This window comes from Carcharhinus amblyrhynchos, chromosome 6 (assembly GCF_965287045.1).
Source record: "Carcharhinus amblyrhynchos chromosome 6, sCarAmb.v2.hapA, whole genome shotgun sequence".
Taxonomy (NCBI): domain Eukaryota; kingdom Metazoa; phylum Chordata; class Chondrichthyes; order Carcharhiniformes; family Carcharhinidae; genus Carcharhinus; species Carcharhinus amblyrhynchos.
In genome coordinates, this window is record NC_137329.1 from 39,519,479 (window position 1) to 39,545,176 (window position 25,698).

A 25,698-nucleotide genomic window follows, 5' to 3' on the forward strand; every position below is an offset into this window, starting at 1 on the left:
CCTCGTGCTAGCTTTCTCCATCCGAGGAAAAAGGCTATCACTATCCACCCTATCTAAACCTCTAATCATCTTATATGTTTCAATAAGATCCCCTCTTAGCCGCCTTCTTTCCAACAAAAACAACCCTAGATCCCTCAGTCTCTCCTCATAGGACCTCCCCACCATACCAGGCAACATCCTAGTAAACCTCCTCTGCACCCTCTCCAACGCCTCCACATCCTTCTTGTAATGCGGGGACCAGAACTGCACACAGTACTCCAAGTGCGGCCGCACTAGAGTAGTGTACAGTTGCAACATTACACTGCGACTCCTAAATTCAATCCCCCTACCAATAAACGCCAAGACACCGTACGCCTTCTTGACAACCTTATCTACTTGATTCCCAACTTTCAGGGATCTATGTACACACACACCTAGATCCCTCTGTTCATCCACACTATTCAAAGTCCTCCCGTTAGCCCTATACTCGACACATCTGTTGCTCCTACCAAAGTGAATTACCTCACACTTCTCCGCATTAAATTCCATCCGCCACCTCTCAGCCCAGCTCTGCAACCTATCTAAGTCTCCCTGCAGACTATGACACCCTTCCTCACAATCTACCACACCTCCAACTTTGGTGTCATCAGCAAATTTACTAATCCACCCAACTATACCCTCATCCAGATCATTAATAAAAATTACAAACAACAGTGGCCCCAAAACAGATCCCTGAGGCACACCACTCGTAACTGCACTCCATGATGAATATTTACCATCCACCACCACCCTCTGTCTCCTATCTGATAGCCAATTCCTGATCCAACTTCCTAGATTACCCACAATCCCATACATCTGCATTTTCTGCAGAAGCCTACCATGGTGAACCTTATCGAACGCCTTACTAAAATCCATGTATACCACGTCAACTGCCTTACCCCCATCCACCTCTTTGGTCACCTTCTCAAAAAACTCAATAAGGTTAGTAAGGCACGACCTACCCGCTACAAAACCATGCTGACTATTTCTAATCAATTCATTACACTCCAAATAACTATAAATCCTATCCCTAATAATTTTTTCTAAAACCTTGCCCACAACAGAAGTAAGACTCACCGGTCTATAATTCCCGGCAAAGTCTCTGTTCCCCTTCTTAAACAATGGGACAACATTCGCTATCCTCCAATCCTCCGGGACTACACCAGAGACCAATGACGACCTGAAGATCTGAGCCAGAGGCTCTGCAATCACCTCTCTAGCCTCCCAGAGAATCCTAGGGTAGATCCCATCCGGACCAGGGGACTTATCTATTTTCAGCCCCTCAAGAATTTCCAGCACATCCTCTTTATCAACCGTAATACTGTCTATTTTACACCCCTGCAACCCAATGTCCTCCTCAGCTATATTCATGTCCCCCTGCGTGAACACCGAAGAGAAATATTGGTTCAATACTTCTCCAATCTCCTCCGGTTCCACACACAACTTCCCCCTGCTGTCTGTAACTGGCCCTAATCTTGCCCTGACCAACCTTCTGTTCTTGACATACCTATAGAATGCCTTAGGATTCTCCTTAATCCTATCAGCCAAAGTCTTCTCATGTCCTCTTTTAGCCCTTCTCAACTCACTCTTCAACTCCCTCCTAGCCAATCTAAAGCTTTCTAGTGCACTATCTGAGCCCTCCAATCTCATCCGAACATAAGCCTCCTTTTTCTTTTTAACCATCGACTCAACTCTTTTAGTGCACCACGGTTCCCTAGATCTACCAAATCCACCATGCCTGACAGGGACATACCTATCAAGGACTCGCAGTAGCTGCTCCTTGAAAAAACTCCACATTTCAGACGTTCCCAGTCCCTGTAATCCCCTAATCCAATCCATGCTTCCTAATTCACTCCTGATAGCCTCATAATCGCCCTTACCCCAGCTAAAATTGCTGACCCGAGGTTCATGCCTATCTCTTCCCATCACTAAAGTGAACGTAACCGAATTGTGGTCACTATCACCAAAATGCACACCAACTTCCAAGTCTAGCACCTGGTCTGGCTCATTTCCCAGCACCAAATCCAATATAGCCTCACCTCTAGTTGGCCTGTCTACATACTGAGACAAAAAACCTTCCTGCACGCTTTGTACAAACACTGACCCCTCTAGCGAGCTAGAACTATAGCAACTCCAATCAATATTCGTAAAGTTAAAGTCCCCCATAACAATTACCCTATTACTTTCACTCCTAACCAGGATTGTCTCCGCAATCCTTTCCTCAACCTCTCTAGAACTTTTAGGAGGTCTATAAAAGACTCCCAACAGGGTGACCTCTCCTCTCCTATTTCTAATCTCCGCCCATACTACCTCAACTGACAAGTCCTCATCAAACTTTCTCTCCGACACTGTGATACAGTCCTTGACTAGCAATGCTACCCCACCCCCCCTTCTACCTTCTTCTCTACTCCGACTAAAGCACTTGTACCCCGGAACCTGCAACATCCATTCCTGACCCTGCTCTATCCATGTCTCAGAAATGGCCACAACATCAAAGTCCCAGGTACTGATCCACGCTGCAAGTTCATCCACTTTATTGCGAATACTCCTCGCATTAAAGTACACGCATTTCAAACCCTGCTCCGCCCCACCCCCACTATGCCGTGCCTTGCATTCCCCAACTATGCCCCCCTCACTTTCACCCCCTTTCCTCACTATCCCTCCCCCCCTCCGAATCAGTTTAAACCTTCCTGCATCGCTTTTGCAAATTTACCCCCCAGGATATTGATTCCCCTCTGGTTCAGGTGTAGACCATCCCTCTTATAGAGGTCCCACCTTCCCCAGAATGAGCCCCAATTGCTCAAGTACCTGAACCCCTCCCTTCTGCACCATCCCCTCAGCCACGAGTTCAAACTTTCCCTCTCCCTATTCCTCTCTAAACTATCCCGTGGCACAGGCAAGAGTCCAGATATAACTACTCTTTCTGACTTCGCCTTTAGTTTCCACCCCAACTCCATAAATCTTTGCTTAATATCCCCTTCCCTTAATCTCCCTATGTCATGTGTCCCCACATGAACTATAACTTGGGGTTGATGGATCTGACAAAACCACTTCCACATAGGAGCTTGCACTGTGATTGGCAGCAGATTATTTTTCTATGGAGGGCTATAGAGTTGAATACAACCCATTCTTGTTCAATGCTGCCATGATTATAGCTTCCATTTGGGGTTACCACAAAACGCCAAACTGAGAATCTTAGTTAATTTCTTCACTTCTCAGAATAGGGTTACTGAAGGTCTTGACTTACAGTTTCTCTCTAAACCAAAGACACTGCGCAATTCAGTATTTGCAATTTTGCTCACTGTTAAATAGACAGATTTGATAACCATACAATCTTACCACCTTCCGCTTAGTGCTGAAAAATTATTTACACCTGAAATATTATCCTGTCTTTTCTCAAGTGCCTTAAGATCTGTTAAACATGAGTATTTTATTTACTTAATTGAGATTTCAGTAATAATCTGCAAATAAGTTAGCATTGTGTTAAACATTCTCCCCATGAAACTTAAAACTTTAACTTTGTGGCTGCATTTTATTCATCTTAATTAGAACATAAATGCCACTGCCAGAGGATTCGAGCAAAATCTCTGTTGCCTAATTGACAAACTAGCAAAGTTAAAGTACTTACAAGAATGGATATGGTATATATGAACATATCTTTACAACATTTAAATTGGAAATTGGCGAGTTGCTATACTGCTACTTGTACACACTGTTGCCACCATGTGCCAGTAGTGTAGGGAGGAAATAAAATGATGAATGGGGTGCCAGTCAAGGGGGCTGCTTTGTCCCAGATAGTGTTGAATTTCTGAAATGTTTTTGGAGCTGCATTCCTTCACACTCCTGACTTGTGCCAAGTAGATGTTTAATAGGAATCAAAAAGTCCTGCTGCAAAATTCTTGGCCTCTGAGCTGCTCTTGTCACTACTGTATTTAAATGGCAGTTTCTGGCCAATGATAACCCCCCAGGATGTCAATGGAGGGGGATTCAACAATGGCAATACCATGGGGAGATTGTTAGATTCTCTTTTGTTGGAGATGGTTCTTGCTTGGTACTTATATGACATGAATGTTCTTTGCCATTTATCAGCCCAGGCCTGAAAGTTGTCCAGGTCTTGCTGCATATTACCACTGGCTACTTGGCTATCTCAGAAATTTCAAATGGTGCTTAACATCCCCACTTCAGACTTTAAGATGAAGAGAAGGTCACTGATGAAGCAGTTGAAAATGGTTGGTTGAGGGCATATCCTGAAAGATTCCTGCAGTGATGTCTTGGGGCTGAGATGTTTGGTCTCCAATAACCATAGATATCTTCTTCTGGGTGAGCTACAACTCCAAACAACAAAGAGTTTTCCCAGTTCCCAATGATTTCACTTCTGCTGGGACTTCTTCATGCCACAGTCAGTAAATGCGGCCTTAATGTCAAGGGCTCTCAAGAGCATTCACTCTCACCTTTGGTCCACTTTGGTAGGAATAATGGTAGGAAGGACTATTACTTACGTGGCGAAAAACTGCAGCAGGCGACGGTGCAGAGGGACCTCGGGGTCCTTGTGCATGAGTCGCAAAAACCCAGCCTGCAGGTGCAGCAGGTGGTCAGGAAGGCTAATGGGATGCTGGCCTTCATAGCGAGGGGGATTGAATATAAAAGTAGGGAGGTCTTGCTGCAGCCGTATAGGGCATTGGTGAGGCTGCAGCTGGAGTACCGTGTGCAGTTTTGGTCGCCGCACTTACACAAGGATATTTTGGCCTTGGAGGGAGTGCAGAGAAGGCTTACTAGGCTGATACCGGAGTTGAGGGGGTTGAGCTATGAGGAGAGGCTGAATAAACTAGGCTTGTACTCGTCAGAGTTTAGAAGAATGAGGGGAGGTCTCATTGAGACATATAAGATGATGAATGGGATGGATAGGATAGAGGTGGAGAGACTCTTCCCGCTCAGAAAGGACGGTAGGACTAGGGGGCACAGTCTCAAGATAAAGGGGGGGCGGTTTAGAACGGAGTTGAGGAGGAACTTCTTCACTCAAAGGGTGGTGAATCTCTGGAATTCTCTGCCCGTTGAAGTGGTGGAGGCTGCCTCGCTAAATATTTTTAAGACGCAGGTTGATGGGTTTTTGATAAGCGAGGGGATTAAGGGTTATGGGGAGGGGGCGGGAATGTGGAACTGAGCCACGACAGATCAGCCATGATCTTATTGAATGGCGGGGCAGGCTCGAAGGGCTAGATGGCCTACTCCTGCTCCTATTTCTTATGTTCTTATATTCTTCCCTTCAGAGGGATGGCAGTGTAGTGGTAATTTTACTAGACTATTAATCCTGGGTGTTCAACGGACAAAGGTCAATCCTACCACAGCAATAGGTGGAATTTAAATTAAATTATTAAATAAATCTGGATTGTGTGTGTTAGTAACCGTGATCATGAAGTTACTGAATTGCCATAAAAATCTATCTGGTTCATAGAGAAGGAAATCTTCCATCCTTGTGCATTCTAGATCGTGCGACACCAGATCCACAGAAATGTCCTAGCAAGGCAGTTGCACCAAACCACGAAAGGAAAGTTGAAGAAGAAAAGCTTGGCATTGAATTAAGCAGCAGAAACAAGGAAGGCACACCCTAACCAGTCAACATTGCAAAGTTCTCCTTACTGATATCTGGGGATTTGAGCCCGAATTCGGAGAGCTCTCTCTGAAGACTAGTCAAGCAAAAGCCTGATCTAGTCATTCTCACCAAATGATACAGTACAGCCAATGCCTCACTCTTCCATCACCATTCCTGGGCGTGACCAGTCCCATTGGCAGAGTAAGCCCAGCAGGAAGCGCTGGTGGTGGTGAGGGGGGGAAATTGGGAATTGCTCGGGGAGTCCTCAATATTTACATTGGACCACAAGGCAGCTTTCAAATCAAATGTGGACAAGGAAATCTATCATCCTCCCTGAGCTGGTAAATCAGTACTCCTCCATATTGACTACCACTTGGAAGAAGCACTAAAGGTCGCAAAGGCACAGAATGTACTTGGTTGGGGGGCTTGATTGCCCATCACCAAAGGTGACTTGGTTGTATCACTGACCAGGTTTTGAAGGACATACTGCAAGACTGAGCCAGCAGCAGTTGGTGAAAGGACTAAGAAGGAAAAACCTGTTTCATCTGACTTTCACCAATCTACCCATCACAGATAAAGCTGTGTCATGGTTGCTTCTATCAATATTGTGATGGACAGATATATGGACAAAGCATCCCATTTTCACACCGAGAATACCGACCATCATGCTGTACAGAACTGTCACTGTAATAAATGGGATAGATTCAGAACAGATCCAGGTATCTATGAGGTGCTATGGGCCATCAACAACAGAATTATATTCAACTACAATCTGTAACGTCATGGCCCAGGATATGCCTCAGTCTACATCATCATCAAGCTAGGGATCAATTCCTAGTTCAATGAGGCGTACATGAGGGCATAACAGGAGCAGCATTAGGCACAGCAAAAAACGAGATACTAACTTGATGAAACTACAACACACATGCCAAACAGTGCAAGTAGCCTTCAATAGGCAGAATTACACCATCCCACAACTAACAGGGCAGGTCTAAGCTCTGCAGTCCTGCCAGATCTCGTCATGAATGGTGGACAATGAAACAACTGACTGAAGGTGCAAACTCCAAAAATATCCTCATTCTCAATGACGGAGGAACCGAGCATCACAGATGCCAGTATTCAGCCAATTCAGTTAATTCCAAATAATATCAAAAAATAGCTGAAGACACTCGATTCTGAAGGCCTATGCTCCAGAATTAGCTGAGCTCTAAGCGAACTTGCTTTAATACAGTTACAACACTGACATCTACCCAACAATGGAGAAAATTACTCAGGTATGTTCTGATCATGAGAAACAGGACTAATCCATTGCAGCTAGTTATTGTCCTATTAATCTAATCTTGTAAGGTCTCATAGCCAGCACAGTCAAGCGACACATACTGATGCTCAGTTTGGGCTTTGCCAGGGCCCCTCTGCAACACTCTGTTGTAAAATGTTGAGGCAATGTCTTCGCAGGTGCAGCCAATTCAAGTTACAGCCTCATGTTTTTGTTGTAATTATGATATCTGTACAGAGACTATCAGTTGTGCATTTAAAAAAAAAAGGTGGTGTATGGGAACACAAAAATATTGTCAGTTCCAGCGATGAATCTGATGAACTGGGAAGGGCTCAACTTCCTGGAATTCACTGACATTATAATTAATGCTGACTCCTGTGTTATGGTTCATTGATGCTCAAAAACCTATTAGAATGCGGAGATGATTATAATCTTTTAAAAAGGAGCAAAATTACTTCCAGAAGGAAAGGAAATTGACTGCGGCCTTTTGCTGCCAGGCAGTTAGATAACACCCCAAATTCTGTCTGCGTAAACCACATGCCCATTTATAGTCCTTGCTGCACGTATTGCTTTCACTGGATTCTGGATCAACTTTGACTTCAAACGCTGCATAAACAAACATTCGTAATCGCTTCCTTGTCACCAGTGCAAGTTTCCAATCATGCTGTTAAATACCGTGGGAACCTTGCACCGCTGGTTACTTACATCCTTCAGTAAGAGGGCATCTCTGGCAAGAATATAACCTTGATGACTAGCAGATCGAGATGGTTAATATCTACACTATTGATGATTGGTCCAAGGCCCTCAGACACAAGGGCATTACTGACCACAACCTTCAAAAGATCACTGATAGGCAGTCTCTTCAGCCAAACTTCAAAACTGAAGTTAGATCTTCTCAAAAGTTAATTCCAAAAGGAAGAGTTGTTATGAAGATTCAATATGGCATCACAGAATACTTGAAAAATAAAAGTAGATGCAATATGTTGAATGGTTAAAGAGAAATATGGCACCGCATTTATGTACCAGGATACACCAATACACAAAAGCATAATCCTGATTCAGTTTCCACTGGCTTTGCATGATTTAAGAGAGCATCTCAAAAGTCTGGTTAGAAGATGCAAGGAGCATGTGTCACAGTTGCCATTTCCTCAAATAGCAACTAAAGATCCTGACAGAACAATTTTGACTTCACCAAGTTCTTCTAGATCACAGGAAAAAACAACTACTTTTATACAGTGACTTTAATGTAATAAAACAGTTCAAGGCATGTCACAGGAGGATTATAGAACAAAACATGACACCAAGCCACATAAAGAGAAATGAGGACAATCAATAATCAGGTCAAAGAAGTTGGTTGAAAAGAGGTGGACCAAATTAGGGAAGGATCTCCAGAACAAGGTTAAGACATCAAATTAAGTAACAGCCATCAATCATGAAGTGATTGGAAGTGGGGATGCTCAAAAGGCTAGAATTGGAGGAGCATTAATATCCTGGAAGGATTTATAAGGCTGGAGGATACTACAGAGGCTGGCGGCAGAAAGGTCATGGGAGGGATTTAAAAACAAGAATTTTAAAATCAAGGCACTGCTTAACCAGGAGCCAATGTCAGTCACCAAGCATGGGGGCAATGATGGTCAGAATTTGATGAGGTAGGGCACAGACATTCGCAGAGGTTTTAAATGACAATAGGGACATTACTAGACCTTGTTCGGATAATGCTAGCTGCAGGCTGAAATGCCTAGTCAAAGAAGGTTCAAATCTAGTCAACCCTCTGTAGCAGGCGATGAAATCTGACAACTGCGCTGGACTGGCCCACAGTACTCTCGGGCTTTTCATCATTAAACCAACCAAATGAATTTTATTTATAGTCACATGAATTAGTATACAGTGAAAAGTACTGTTTCTTGTGCATTCTATAGACAAAGCATACTGTACACTGGGAAGGAGAGTGTGCAGAATGTGTTACAGTTGTAGTTAGGGTGTAGAGAAAAGATCAACTTAAATGCGAGGCAGGTCCATTCAAAAGTCTGACAGCAGCAGGGAAGATGCTGTTTTTCAGTCAATTGGTGCGTGCCCTCAGGCTTTTGTATCTTTTTCCCGAAGGAAGAAGGTGGAAGACAGTTTGTCTGGGAAGCATAGGTCCTTGATTATGCTGGCTGCTTTTCCGAGGCAGCGGAAAGTGTAGACAGTGTCAATGGATGGGAGGCTGGTTTGAGTGATGGACTGGGATTTGTTCAAGATGCTTTGTAGTTTATTGCAATCTTGGACAGAGCAGGAGCTAAACCAAGCTGTGGTAAAACCAGAAAGAATGTTTCCTATGGTGCATCCGTAGAAGCTGGTGAGAGTTTTGGCAGACATGCCAAATTTCCTTAGTCTCTTGGGAAAGCAGAGCATTTGGCTCTTGAATGAGACCTGACTGGAGCTGAGATTCTTTCCACTAGCTAGCCATATAAGCCAATACCTTAAATTAAAAATGGTACTGGCTGGACAAGTAACTGAAAGCTTACTTTATGCTAGTTTTTGCTCAAAAGCAGATTCTTATCCAACTCTCTAGTGGACACTGACCAATGGGGCAAAGGCATATTTAAATCAAGTGACCAGAAAAGTCAAGTCAACTTGTGCACACTTCTCCGTAACTTGGATTGGAGACCATGTTTGGTTAAGGGAATCCATTGCAATCAGACTATTCCCCAAGTTATAGTACGGGGCAGGACGTTGAATTTACATAGTGGTACAGCATAGAATAATGAACACTTTAGTTCAGATTTATCTGGTAGCAACTAAGACATGGAACCACTGTAGAACCAACTTCCTCATCAGGCACAGCAACTATCAAGTCTACCCAAGGTATTCTGGGAACTGTACAAAAGGTGGCACAAGATGCAAAGTCCCAATTATTCAAAGTCCAAAACAAAATGCATTTAATGTATAACTTCCTGGGGTATTAAAAACATGTTTAAGCAGCAAGACTACATAGTGTTGCCACAGCACAAGATACTTGGATATGATCTAATTCACACGTAATAGCAAGCATACCCCTTTTTGATAAGATGGGGACAAAATCATTCGTCAGAAAGTTATAAAGGCATTACCTCAGTTCTTGGAAATTTCATAAATTGAAACAGAATAATCTATTCATGAAACTTACAGGTTCCTTGTGTCCTTAACATCAGTAAAAATAAATACAACCACTACTATTTTGTTTGTTTTGGCAAATTAACTTTGCGTGTCAGAAATCCCCAGAATATTTCAACAAATGGCTCCTACACAGTACAACAGGGCAGTTGCAATGCATTTAGTAGTAAAAGGGGCGCCTAATGAAAGCTACAAACTATGGGAATATTAGCTTTAAAAGCTATAATTTGAAAGAGCTATTGTTGGCTGCAAAGTTGGCACAAGGTAGGATTTTGCAGGAAATGAGTTCAGCTCTCAGAGTTTAACCTATCACGGACTAACAGTGGTCTCCATTGTACAGCTCAATTTACCAATTTAGTGACTCAAGTCTAACATGAATTGTTGCCTGCTTGTGTGCACTGTACAGACAGCCTGGTTTTGACTCTGAAAACTAGGAGGGACCTTGTCCACATATACTAACCCAACACCCCTCTGTTCACAAAGCATCTCTGTTCTCAATTTACCATGATCTTAGGAGGAACTGAGTTCTAGTTAGAAACTTCAATGTTACTCAGGTCTCTGCGCTCTTGCATCAAAATAAAAACTGTTCAAATAAATGATAATTGCATAATAAACTTACAAAAATAATTCAAAACTTGCCATTTAAAACTTAAACAATTATGTCCAGGTGGTGTAAGGGAGGACAAAGTGGACTATTGGAATCAACTACAAAGACAATCCATGTCACAGATCAATAATACTTCCTAAAACATGAAAAGCTAAATGTCTGAGGCCAGGGAAAAAAATAAATATTGCTTGCAGGGAAATATGGAGGTTTCCTATTTCCCAATTTCCATTTCAAGCAATGGAATTTTAAACACGGGTAAGATATACATTTTGTTTCACTACAATAGTTTTAGCATTTGATTTTTTTCTGATTCCAATTCACTCACCTTGTCCGATTTCTGTCTGAAAATTACACTATTAGTGGGATACTGTTAGGTTGTTACCTTCAACCCAAAACATGCAGTGACTGGATATACAACCTGTCTAATGCACCCAACTGATGAATCAGTACTCCTCCACATTGCAACTCTCTGCTTCTGAGAAGTGTTCAAAGACACAGGATTTACTCCGGTGGGGGACTTCAAGATCCATCAAGCGTGGCTTAGTATCAGTACTGACCAAGTTGAGTGAATCCTAAAGGTACTTGGTCTTGTCCTCACCAATCTACCTGCTGCAGGTTTAGGAATTAACGCCACATAATCCTTAGGAAGACAAAGCTCTGTCTTCACACAGAGAACAATCTGTTGTGATGTTTAACATGACTATCTGCTAACTGTGATAAGATTCAGAACAGACCTAAAACAGCTCAAAACTGGGCATTCATGAAGCACAGTGAGAAGTCCTGTATTCCATCACAATCAGTAACTTCATGGTCCACCATATCCATCATTCCAATATTACCATAGGGTATGTAAAATAACAGGTCAGGGGCAGCACCAAGCAACCTAAAAGGATGAATTTTGGTGAAGCTACAACACAAGGCTACTTGCACGCCAAAAAGCAGAAACAGAATGCTATGGACAGAGCAAAGTGATCCCACAACTAATGGATCAGATCAAGAATCCTGCCACATCCAGTCAAGAATGACAGTGAAAATTCAAACAACTGATGAGAGATGATGCTGTGAACACCCCAGCCTTAATGATAGCTGGGTCCAGCATTTCAGTGCAGAAGAGGGGAGAGGCGTTGGCCTAGTGATATTCTTGCTAGACTATTAATTTAGAAACTCAGCTAACCTTCTAGGGATCCAGGTTCGAATCCCACCATGCCAGATGGAGGAATTTGAAATTAATTTTTAAAAATCTGGAATTAAGAATTTATGGATGACCATGAAATCATTGTTGATTGTGGAAAAACCCATCTGGTTAACTAATGTCCTTCAGGGAAGGAAATCTGCTGTCCTTAAGGGAAGGAAATCTGCTGTCCTTACTTGGTCTGGCCTACATGTGACTCCAGAGCCACAGCAACGTGCTTGACTCTCAACTACCCTCTGAGGGCAACTAGGGATGTGTAATAAATGCTGACCAGCCAGTGACGCCCATGAAAGAATTTACAACAATTTTCAACAAGAAGTGTCGAATGGATAATCCATTTGGCCTCCTCCTGACCATCCCACCACCACAAAAATCAATCTTCAGCCAATTTGATTCATTCCGTATATCAAGGAATGGCTGAGGTACTGCTAGCAGCAAAAGCTATGCCCCTGACAACATCACAATTGTAGTACTGAAGCCCTGTGGTCCAGAAGTTGCCTCCCTCTGGCCAAGCTGCTTCAGTATAACTACACAACTAGCAGACACCTGAATCAGGATTTGCCCAGGTATGCCCCATCACAATAAGCAGGACAAATTCAATCCAGCAATTATCCTTGTATCAGTCTACCTTCTATCTTTAGCAAGGTGACAGAAGGCATCGTTGGCATTGCCATCAAGCAATTGTTACACTTGGATGCTGTTATGGTGCAGGTTAGAAACTCCACAAGTGTTTTATGAAGCCCTCCTGAATCACAAGTTTTGTATTCTGAATTTGGCTAGCATAAGCATGAGATATTTCACTTCAAGTATGATTAAGTGATCCAGCAGGGAGCCTTTAACAAAGTTTATTTAAGAATATAGTCACCATGTATAGTAAGAAAATTAGCAAGAAATTTTATCAATTACAAACAAGAAACAAATCATCATGATAACGTGTAACTCTTAACAAAGAACAATTTGAAGACAAGACAGCTTCCTAAAACCGAGAGATACTGGTCCAGCCCCCCAAAAACAGCAGGTTTTCACTCTTCAGGAAAACAAGATTTTGTTTTCACCTAACCAACAGAATTTTCAAAACAACAGGGAGAGGGGTGGGAAAACAGTTCTTTTTAGCTTGCTGTCACAATGCACATGGAGGAAACCCACGCAGACACGAGGAGAAGGTGCAAACTCCACACAGCGACTCGAGCCGGGAATCGAACGCAGATCCCTGGAGCTGTGAAGCTGAAGTGCTAACCATTATTATACCGTGCTGCCATCACAACTAAGTTAGTTATGATGTGGAGATGCTGGCATTGGACTGGGTGGGCACAGTAAGAAGTCTCACAACACCAGGTTAAGTCCAACAGGTTTATCTGGACTCACCTGATGAAGGCATACTGCTCTGAAAGCTTGTGATTCCAGAAAAACGTACTGGACTTTAACTTAGTATTACAAGACTTATTCATGAGTGCTGTTGCAGCTGCACTCAACAAGGCAAGGGGAAAGTATCTCATCTCATTACACTCCTGACTTCTGCTTTGTAGATTGCCCCAAAGTCTGTCCACAATCAGGAAGAAAATTACTTGCCACAGGATTCCTAGTCTCTGACCTGCTCTTGGAGGCACAGTATTTATATGGCTACCCGAGTTCAGCATCTGGTAAATGGATATTGATAGTGGGGGAAACAGTGATAGGAATGCCAATGAATGGTATGGGATGATGGTTAGATTTCTCTCTTGTTGGAACTGGTCATTGCCTGGCACTTGTGGGGCACGAATATTACTTGCCACTGATCAGCCCAAACATAAACTTTGTTCAGTTCTTGCTGCATTTGGACATGGACTGCACTTTCATATCATTTAGATGGGGAACATGGGAGAAAACATAACAAGGAGGAGGAATATTAAAGACAGCCCTGACTGCTCTAACATATCTAACAGGAACCAACTTTGAGCAGAACTGGCAAGGGCCACAAAGTTCAACCAAACAACTAGGGTGAGTGTTAGAACCACCAGAAAATCAACGTGCAATATTCACACAGTGTTGGCCTCCCCAAAAAAAAACCTTCATTGTTAAAAAAATTTGGTCATTAAAATTAGATATTTTGAATCCTGAAATATTAAAAATTAGTTGATTTAAAATGCCTGCCAATACAGGAAGGGCACGTTGCTAAGATCCCTCAATTTCTCATTTGTCAGGGATGTTTTCATGTTGTATTTAGTGTTGTTGAATAAACACAAGTAATTTCAATGTAACTGGTCACACTTCTAAGTTAGTTATTATACTGATGTCTACAATTTAGAACTGTTGCAACTGACAACTTGTTTAAAATCACTGAAGACTTCAGCAACAACCAACAAACATTTCTGTGTAGAAAAGAATTCACTGGAATAAGACAAAAATAAACATTTGCACCGATATCGAGAGCTTTGACTAGGGAACTGTTTACTGTTACAGAAACCAAAGTCAATACCACTGCGATTGCCTTTGAAGTTCTGAATTTTCTACACAAAGGAATGTTTATTCCTGCAGTAAATATGACAAAAGAATAGCTGGTCCAAGGACAAGGAGGACTACACAAAATAAACACATTGCTTTTATCTCTCCACTTAAATGGATTTTGTTTGCAGAAAGTTAGAGGAAAACTAACATTTTTGTTTTAAAATACTTTAGAGCAATGTATTTACTCATTTGATTATCATTTACTCATGTTGATCAAAATTGAACACGGGATGTCAATTCAAACTAGAAATATGTTTCAGAATAATTTCAAACCATAAACATGTATGGACACTGAAATACCAGTGCTAAAACAATATTATATAAATAAAACATACAAAACAAATATCAAAAAGGCATTGAAAATACAAATGGAATAAATTTAATGTTTCAAAATTCCACTCCATTTTAAGTGAAAACTTGCTATGAAGGCTGGATTTTATTGGAATACAGCATTTGTCAGTTTGCAAAGGTATAGAATTTCTTGTGTTGAAACTGTGTGTGAAGCCAAGGAGAGAAGAGAAGCAAGAGCTGTTTCAATAGCCTTCTCTATACTCCTAAATCATTTAGCCTTCCTCAGTATTAGAACCCTTCACAAGGGAATAATTTGCTCAATTCAACTCCATCAGTCCCCTCAATATAAACTTCAATTAGGTGGCCTCAAAATTTTCACCTTCACTAACAGAATGATACCTTCCAAATAATTAAGTATCCACAACAGTACACAGTACAACAACTTGGGCAAAAACACCATTCTACACAGGAATTTAACAATAGTTACAATGTGCACCATTTACAGTAGAGTTTAGTTATATTGCAACATCAGATGAAGAATTTGCTTTATCAACACTGTCTCCACTAGCAAATACTCAAAGTCTGATGAACTGACCATGGAATGCCAAAAATAATAATTTGCAGCAATAGGGCAATTTGCAGTGAAGTAATGCTTAGCTTAGTCCAATCTGAGCATCATTGCTTTACCTGGTTCCTGCATTTGGCTTATTTTCTTACACTGAGTTTATAATCAGCCAAATGGCAAATAACCGATCACAACATAAAGGGAGAGTTTTGCCAAGAAAGCCTTCATTTTCTATCAATTCAAACATATCGCCTGAATATTTTGTTCCTCATACACAAAGTATAACAACCTCTCCTTAGATGACACACACTTGAAACACTAACTCTGTTCTCTCTCCACGGATGCTGTCAGACCTGCTGAGATTTTCCAGTATTTTCTGTTTTTGCTGAAGTCTACATAGATTCCTTTGAAACATTAAACGAATATGGAACTCTTAAAATTCCATTAAATCAATTTATCTTACCAGAAATTGTTAAATGAAGGAAACAAATTTCATGATTTGACCAAATGTCTCTCCAGTTCAAACAAGCCAGTCCCAAGTGTTATAAAGTGGAGGTTGATTCCCCCCTCCCTCTGAGAACTAACACCGAAACCCAAAAAGGAGTACATCGCCTTATAATCTGTAAAGAGAGAGGGAGAGAGAAGTGGTGTGACCTGTTCTTCAGCAACTTCTAGTGACTACATACAAAATAAATCCTTCATATTCACGCTAAAATCAACACGCAACAATTTATTTATCTAACAGTGAACAACTTGACTAAACTATTAATAAACAAATAAAACAAGATTTTAATAGTATGCTGTTCCAATAAGTACAATTCCCACTTATTTACAAAAACAAATAATTTAGTTACTCTCTAAATTACTGCCAGGTTTTGTATCTTCTGAAATATTTTGGGCTTCTCTGTTGATTCTCCTGCCTGAAACTTCTTTCTTCTTTGGTACATTTATTATCTAGATGGTGCTTTGAGCTAGAAAGCTGAGAGCTGAGCGCTGTAGCAGTTGTTCTCTCCTTTTTCTCCCACTGCCCTCCTCTATTGTACCTGTGATGAAGTATCAATATTTCCTACAATAGGTTTGGTCCTAGGTTGTCAAAATCATCAGATTTAAAATTTAATAAATTCCTAGTATCCAAGTGCCTAATTCAAATTGATTAGCTAAAGTCAAAAGTCTGTTTGTTGCCTAGTTAAAAACTGCTGCCTGACTTCTGGAAAATTTTTCATTTTGGGTTCTCTATGTACTTGCATTTTTAAAAATCTAAGCACAGAAAAAGCACCATCCTTCAAAGGGACCATGCAATGCTTTCTCCCTAGCATTTTACAATTACCAATCTACAATTACTTTACCCAATTTTGCAACACAAAGAATTACATTTTTCTGTACCCAAGTCACAATAAATTGCTTAATCTCAATCTCAAGAGGGCACCACCTATACTACAAACATATGGGATTTATTCTTCTAATAGAAATCACCAGAATCTCTTGCATTAAACTTCTGCATGGTAACCAACAAACCTTTCCTTCAGCTGTACTTATGTATACTAGCAGAGCCAAAAGGAAATACCCAAAAAGTCTATGGATCTGCATCATTAATTCTTCCTGTTGCAGAAGCCATAAATACCACATTGCAGCTGTACATTAGACTCATGACAATGGTTTAGATGGTCTAAATTGATAATTGACTTGCTATAGACCAAGATAGGCCACCCAGCATTGGTTTGGCAGTGGCCACATCACTGAATTAAACTCTCAGCATTTCTTGCCCATCAACAGTGGGTGTACCTGCCCCACAATACTGCAGTGGTTCAAGGACATGGCACATCACCTCTGCAAGGTCAATTAAGGATGGGCAATAAATGTTAACCTTGCCAACGCCACCCACATCCCATGAATAAATTTTAAAAAGTCACAATGAAAAACAAGAAAAAGTTACTGAAAATTACATGTAACATGATTTTTGAAAAATGTTTTGTCCCTTATTGTGACCTGAGAACAAGGATTGGTGTCCAAAGCTCAGCACATACACAACAACCTTATCAGAAATATTATTGGCATAGGTAACCTATAGAAAAAAGGCACTCAAAGCAGGGAAGGAAGGGTCAAGTAAGATTAGCTCTTGACATTGCAGTAAGAGTGAAAGTAAGCATTCTTTTAGAACACAACTTCCAAATATTAAAAATGTCCAGCTAGTTTTTGTAGTAAACTCCAAACCCAAGGGTGGCTACATAATTTCACTTTGGACCCTTACAGATAGCACAGGCAGGGTCTTTGTTATTTACTGGTCAAGTCAGAAGACTTTCATTTCAAACACATGAATGAGCCTTTCCTCAGATGCCAAAGATGAAAAACAATATATTCTCTGATTTTCTGTGCTATTAAGTCTCCTTCCTCCTCTCAGCCTATCAAAGGAGCATTCTGGTATATAAAGATAATGTTATGTCTACGAATTCACTATTCAGAAAGAATGTTAGAATATAGGGCAATATTTCTCAATGTAATCCTTACAGGACAGTTCAACAAAACAATACAAATCATGTATTTAAAAGATTTGAGTGAGCACAATACATAGACAACGTAAAGAAATTAAAAAAGGCTATCTGCCTTCTAAATTAAAACAGCTAGGCCTTTAAAATACGTGCATGTATGCACTTACACACTTCATACATTAATTTCTATTTAAACATGGCCCCATTTGGGAAGCAGACAAAACACAACATCTTTAGCCTTTATAGCTGAGCATACACAGTCTATGCTCGATCTTGTAAAACAGATGTAGACAGCCATACATTCCATACACCCACAAATCTCCAGGGAAAGGCAGACTTCTACAACCATCGCCCTTCCTCCATGGCTGCAAGGAAATACATCAGCGACTTCTAAATATAAAGTACTCATAAAAGCATATCACATTTGGCAATCCATAACTGCAAATTATTTTTACTTTTCACCTCTCATCCATCCATTTGTAATGGAGATGTACTTTTCTGTTGGTTAAACTAGGAGCTGAAAAATATGAATTTGTGCAGGGAAGCTTTAAGAGTTAGTACCAGGTATACACTTTCATTGTTATGGCATAAAATGAATTTATTTATTCTGGCACTTTTTTTAAAAAATGGCCATTAGAAAATGTTCTCAGGAGTGGGACCACAAAACCTCGTCATTGCTTTCTCAGAGCATTTTTGTGAACTTTACTCATGCCATTACTGAAGTGGAAAAAAAATGCTGCAGCTTGCTGCTTTTACACAGATTACAACAAATATAACTTTTATTAACTTCACATTGCACTGAACTGGAGAGGTTCAATAAAAAACAGAATATCACATCCTGTTCAAATCCAGTGAAATTTTGCCTGGTTAATCAGTTTTCTTTAATGGTATTCGAGACTGAAAAACAATTGTCCTTTTAAGTTAAATAAATCATGGAACTTTCAAGTCCCAGTTGTGTTACAACAGCAACTACTTGCATTTTAACAGAATCACACAAAAACATCCCAATGCACTTCACAGAGGTGTAAAGAACATGCCTTGAGCAAGAGGGTTAGAGAAGGTGACCAAAAGATTGGCCAAGATGTTTTGAAAAGGCTTTTGAAGATGAGGAAGGAAATAAAGAATTCTATCCATGAATTATTTGGCAGGTTGTCTGATAATATGGAGATGGATGTGAGGTCAAGAGAAGTGCTGCAGAGGTAGAACTGGATGCCTTTATCATTCATATGGAATTTGACCTCGTGACTGTGATGTCACCATAAGCCAGCATGTGGATTAAAGGACAGAGCCAATCTCACATCAGTATGAGGTATTTCTCATGTGAAAAGAGCAAGAGCAAGAGCAAGGCGGTGGAAGGAACTGTAGATTCCTCCATACTTAGCACTGCTTTGTGGCAAGCCTGTGTGAGCCAGAACGGAAGGTTAGATTCAGATAACATGAACTGTCAAGATTTTAGTTAGACAAAATGCATCAGTAGTGAGGTGCTAACTGCATGAGGACCCAAATCGGAACCAAAAATTCAGACCAAACATCAAGATAGATGTAACATAAACTGACAATATTTCAGCTAAGCGAAATTCACTAGTAGTGAAGTAACAATACAGTGACCCACATCAGAACAGAAAACTCAGACCAAATGTTTGCTCTGGTTAATAAATTACTTAATGTAAATCACTGAATTTTAAAAATGTGATTTTTTTTCCCTCCAATTTTCTTTTCATCTCCTCTTGAAGGCAGCAATCCAGCAGCCCAGCCCTCCAATTACTTGCCAGCCATTCTTCACTTACAAGTGATGCCAAACTATTAAACTGTGGTTGATCACACCCTGTTCTTTACCACACACTTTCCAACAAAGACAACTGGATAAGAGATCAGAAATGGGAATTTTTACTGCACTTTTCCTTCTCTCTCTGGCTCTGTGCACTAGAGGAATCATAATCTTCCCTCCATCTCTTTCACTTTTACTCACCCAATACTTTAGCTGAGAACTACAAACTTGTGGTCCGTATGCTTCAGATGGAGAAGTTTCGTAATGAGCTAACTGAAGACCCAAGAATTTAGGACTGCAGAACTAACATTCAAAATTTATCTTGGGACTCAGGTATTCACAGCTTTTGATACTTGCAATGCAGAATGGTTCCCTTATCAAAGTAGGATTTTTCTAATTCAGGATAGTTATACTTTGCTAAAATACAATAAATTAAAAATGATATGCTCCCCTACAAAACAACAATTGACGTTCTAAAGTGCTCCAATGCTTACAGATTACAAAAATGTGATATAAATGCAAGGCCATGCCTCAGGCAATGTAATGACTTCATAACATTCTGCAGCACAATTTGAAATCTAAATACAGCCTACAGTAAAGCAGTCCATGCATTATCACTCCACAGTTAACAAAGTTGATCTAGTCCCAGTCTTGAGTGACAAGCAGAGTTCAGCTTCCTACCTCGCTCATGTCACAGAGAAATCTTGATGTGAGGAGTGCCATTGACAGCAACCAAATATATGCATCACTTATATCTAATTAAATTGATTGCATTAGGAGCCTGAGAGAATTCTTATACTGAAGGAGTGGCATGGATGGCAGATGCACAGTGTTCCTACCATTGATGTTCACTCAAAATATAAAAAGACTGACTTCTGGAAATTCAGCTGCACTGGAGATCAAGATATTAATGGATCTCAGGCACTGTTGAGTCTAAACCAAGACAGTACACCAGACTCCCTATTCTTTTTAGCCCTGGAACTCCAAACAGCTCTCAATTAAGCAATGGAGACTAGTTCCAAGCAGGTGACTGGTATGTAGTGGCGCTGCCCTAAAATCTTGTGTAAACGCAACTCATTCTCACTGTCAATAAGGGAAACAAACACCTCGTACTATATACAATAGCTTTAAAATCAGCAATATACATTTACTTTTAGGAAGGTGGGGATAGAAGAAAAAACAATGGAATCTACCACAAGATGTGTGAAATAGGGATGAGAACAAATCTCCCTTTAAACTACGTTAGTGAATATAGGTGGTACCTTTGAGTGAACAACAAAATGCACTGCAGTACCATATTGCTAAACAAAACGTGCCAAAATAGCTGTGTACTAAGTACGTTTTCCTGATACCTATATCTCAACCTTTATTACCCTGATATGTCAGCCAATAGAAGTTCCCGATAGCTCAGCAATCTTTTCATCTGAACTGTAATACTCTTGTTCCTTCTTCCCCCATCATCCAAACCTATTTTCCATGTAATCTGAGTGAAAAGTCAAGTTCTTGCGTTTGTACACAAATGCCCCATTCGCCATTTGAACCACTGTAGAGCTCAAATAAGGCAGAATACTGCAACCACTCACCCGCGCCCACCCAACGTTGGGCTCCAAAGCAAGGAATTCTTGATTTGCATTATTCTGAACCATCAACTTAATGAAAATCCCATCTGTACGAATTGCTCTAACAAGCGATTGTTAAAAGTGATATTAAGATCACCGCTAATGGCAGCTAACTTGACGCGTGCTCAATCGTATCTTCACTAGAACGGGGGTACCCGAGGCTCCTATCAATAAACTTTGGCTGTCAATAACGTTAATTAAAACACGGTAGCGAACAAAGCAACCTTACGCAATGATGATCTGAAGCCAGTGCTTCTGAATGCGTAATGTGTGTGAAGGACGGCTCCAGCTAAAAGTAAACTTGTAACCATAATGCAGTCTGGGCACACAATGTGACAGAAATTAAAACAAAATTCAGGAAAAAAAAGGAGAGACAATGGATGGTCCGATTAAAAAAAAAGCGGAAAGAAATGAAAAGCACATAGGATTCGTAGCGTCAGATAGTACCTAAACAAGACGCAATCGAAGCAGAACAGGATGTCCATCGAGCTTGCAGTTGGTCTGTTTACCTCCTCTTGGTCTTCACATGCTGTTCCCAAGATCTGCACTAACTTCCTCCTCGACTGCTCTGCCCAGAGGATCGTACAACCCCCGGTGGATGCAGTGGGGAAGGAAAAGACAGAAACATTTCTCACAAACACACACAAACGGTAAACTTTCTGAAACCGAGGAATCTTTAACCCAACAGTGAATGGGATTGAGAGTTCAAACACACATCTGTGCGTTTGCCTCGGCTAGCAGCGGGTCCAAGGACGAACAGAACAAAATGCAAATCACGACTCGACAACGTTTTTTTTCCTCTCTCCAGTTCTTACCTCACTGTTTACTTTTAAAGGCACCAATACAGAGGTCAGGAATATTAACTGTACCTGTGCAATGTGTACGATCCATTCCTCTTCAGCCTCATGTTCGCTGACAGGAGTCTTATGATGAAATCCAGAATGATTTTGTTAAATATAGATGGATCTTAATTTTAAAAAAAACACGCTGCTGACGTTATTTTGCAACCTTCTGCAACTCTATTCAAGGAGTGGAAAGGAACAGCCTTCGACTACGTTAATTAAATACAAGTGGGAAACAATTACTGGAGACAAACGGCAGATCCAACCCAGAGACTGTCTCTCGGAGGCGATGGCCAAGATTTCCTTTAACTGCACCAATAAGCCACCTAAATAAAAATAAAATAAAACCTTCCAGTCTAATTGCATTGATAGCCTGCCACGGCCGTTCACTTGAATGATTATCTCTGCTTGAAATCAACTCCTCCTCTGCCACTGGATCTTTCTTGGCCATAAAATAGCAGTGCAAATCGCTTCACTGCGCTCCCAGGGAAAACACAAGCAAGATGGATCTTCAGCCTGCCTTCTAGGTTAACGGAACATATTTTTTGGGGAGCAGCGTTCTTATACACCATTGACTCTGGATGGAAAAAGGAACAACTGAGCGCCGTTGCAACTTCCCAGGCACAGAAATGTCTTGTTTTTTTTAAACTCTGGGCAGGCTGCCTTGCATAAATCACAGATGAACAGTGCGTCTGATTAGACTGCTCAGTTTTCCTTCCTGTTCACTTAATATCCCCGCAAATAGAGCTGCCCACTTGATTCCTGATGAAACAAAAAAAAATTCCAATTGACAGTAAATCTCTGTTAACAGGGCGGGTGAAGCAATAAAAAACTATTTTAATTTTAGAGAACGCCCATAAACTGCATGTGCACTTCTCGGGCGGGGGAGGGAGGGGAATCAAGAAATCATACTTGCATCTTAAACAAAACAAGCAGTTTTATCTTAAACCAGGCAAAAACTTAAGACCCCCCTCACGAAACACAAAGGCCCGAATCCCCGGCACCCGTAAGTAATGACTGCTGCATATGGTCATCTCAAGTTTCATGCCTTTTTCTAACCGAGTCAAACTGTATGTAGAATTAAAAGGCCCTAATAGTATTACACAGGCAGCAATTCTTAAATATGTAGTGTCGTATCATTAAATAATTTAATTGCCCTACTAAACCTTTCATTAAATAATACTTAAAGCAACTGCCAGCCATTAATTAGATGCAGTTGAAATGTTATAGCATTTCTTTCTTGCCCTGTTGAGATCCATGGTGAAACAAATAACATGTTCCAACTTCAAAAATAAATTTTAAAACAGAACTCAGTTTTCTAAGTTTGTTTTTCTCAATTAAGATTTCAGCTTCATTCTTCTCCATTTCTACAAAAATGTTCCCAGACAAAAGGGGAGGGAGACAAAAATTCACTGGCTTTATCTTTCCATAAACAGTGCCAGGTGGCGTCAGTCTGGGAGTTTGGCTCGTCAATTTTTCCTCTTCCTCAAACAGCACTTCATGCTTATTGGGTACTTTGCCATGTGATGCATCACAGATGTAAATTTCAAATAAATTCATGGAAAACTTTTAAAATTGAGCTGTGATTTCTAGAAAGAAACCCTCTGGACCACTGTTCAGATAAAGAAGTCTCTTTTGTCTCAGACTTGCAATTTTGCATTTTACCCTTCTGCTTCTAGTAAATAGTTACCAGCAGGATATTGGTTTTTATCTTGATCAGAAACAAAAGATTGTTAGAATCATCCTGTTAGTCATCCAGCATCTCTGGAGAATGTTGACAAAATTGAAGGTAACTGCTCCGTTCCCAACACTAAGATCGCTGATAGGTGATTGTAGCCATGTAGCATGAGGTACGTGCAGGACAAGGGTGTCTCATCAGCCTGGACCAGGAGAAGGACCAGAATATCGCACACCTACATGAAGGTTGTGCTCTCCAAAATGGGGTTTGGAGAAGGAATCCACAATTGGGCCCAACAGCACCATGCAAACATCAGTAGGGCAGTTGCATTCAATGGGTGAGATCTCAGAAAGCTTTCCAATTAAACCTAGAGTTAGGCAGGGCTGCCTCTCTCTCCTATCCTGTTTGTGTTTTGTATAGAACCCTTTGCTGAGTCCATCAGGAACGATTCAGGTATAAGAGTAATGAAGACCTCGAAGTGGAGGCACTTGGGTCAAAGCCTCCCTATACATGGACAATGTCACCATATTTTGCTTGGATCCATTGTGAGTATGCAGACTCATTAACATCAATGACCAGTTCAAACTGGCCTCAGGTGCCAAGGTAAATGGTAGCAAGAACGAGACCATGTTCTTTGGGAACTGGGCATAACCACTCTTAGTTCCTTCATGTCAGATAGCCTGAGGCTGCTCAGGATATGATTCAAATAGGAGCAAGTAGGTATAATTAACCAAAACCTGGGCATGTGGGAGCAACGGTCCCGCTCCATTGTGAGTTAGAACCTGGTCATCAGGTGTGTGGCAAACTGTTACTGTATGTGACACAGGTCTGGCCCATTCCTCACTCCTGTGTTGTGACAATCACCCATGCCATTTTCTGTTTCACGTGGGGGTCTAAAATGGACTGTGTCGTTGGGATGCGATGTACAAACCACTAGAGAGGAAAAACATGCTCAACATCACCCTAATCCTGATGGCCATCTTTGTGTGGCTGCATCAAGCTGTGCGTAGAACCTCAGTATCCAAACACCAAGTACCACTGGGTATCTGTCCCCCTGTGTTGCAAAGAATGGGTCTGGCCATACTGCCGTGGAACATTCCACGTAGTTGGATACAGCTGTACGCCTATACCTTGTGGAAAAGATTTCTGCAAAAGAACATCTTTGACCACACGTCCATCAGGCAGCAGTCTGCATGGAAAGTCCTATGGGAAAAGGAGATGACAAAGCCTGTCGGATGGTTCCCTGAGCAGACGAACAGTCATTTGGCAGAATGCCTCATCACGAGAACTTTCAAACAGGCACCAAGAACTAGCTTGGCTTATGGTGACAAAGATCCACCCCATCAGATATTTCCTAAATGCCCCAGAGTCTCACCCTAATGCACATTGCCCTTGAGGTGACAGTGGTGAGGAACAGACCATTGCCCACCTCCTTGTCTGCTTAGATCTTATATGTTTCTTTTGTGGGGATCAAGAATTGGATTCAATTGAATTTGATTTTTGGAACAAGCAAAGAGATGGATTTGGACTTGCCTGGTCCACTCCACACATTAGCTTTGTAACTTTAAAAAAGGAGTAAAAAAAGTTTTAATAGTTGAAGCTATAATCTTCATCAGAATCTAGAACAATAACTTATCTATTCTCTTCACTAATTTTGGTCTCAGATTTTCAGCGATTTCAAGTTGTTTTGGCATTTTGTTCATCTTTGACATTTGCACTGGAGCACAAGGACTGGGATTTACCAACCTTATTTTCGGGAAACAGCGGAGGTTGTGGCAAATTGAGCAGTAGTCCCAAAATGGCTTTTGTACTGGCAGGGTTTCCCCACTCGATTGATCCTGCCCCCTGCCAATGACATAACAGGAATCCAACTTTAAAAGTTGGAATCCTCATTTACATCAATTTGAATTTCAATATCAGGCCTTCACGCCTAATTGTCCCCCCATAAAGCATTCAATCAGGTCAATATGATGACATGCCACTGTGAATCCCACAGAGATGCACAGATGAATGCAGCCCCCAGAGGAAGAGGGTACTTCTACTGCCCTGACACTGCCTAAGCTTGGCCATGAGGTGGGGGTGTCTGTGGTGGGAAGGAGGGGTTCAGTTTCATCTTTTCAAAAACTTTATAAACATTTCCAACTTTA

General features: G+C 41.0%; 1 protein-coding gene across 4 annotated transcripts in view; it reads right to left on the reverse strand.

Annotated features, from left to right (window-relative positions):
• Positions 1-25,698, reverse strand: part of mob2a (MOB kinase activator 2a) — a 230,675-nt gene that overhangs the window by 44,995 nt on the left and 159,982 nt on the right. Inside the window, exon 1 of one of the 4 annotated variants that reach the window (XM_080190266.1) lies at positions 21,901-22,635. The exons of 2 other annotated variants lie outside the window; for them this stretch is intronic. In XM_080190266.1, coding sequence (XP_080046392.1) covers positions 21,901-21,938 — 38 coding nt within the window. In that variant the 5' untranslated portion in view covers positions 21,939-22,635. Of the gene's footprint in view, positions 1-21,478; positions 21,616-21,900; positions 22,636-25,698 lie in introns of those variants that run through there. One more of the 4 variants, XM_080190267.1, reaches the window with a different exon arrangement.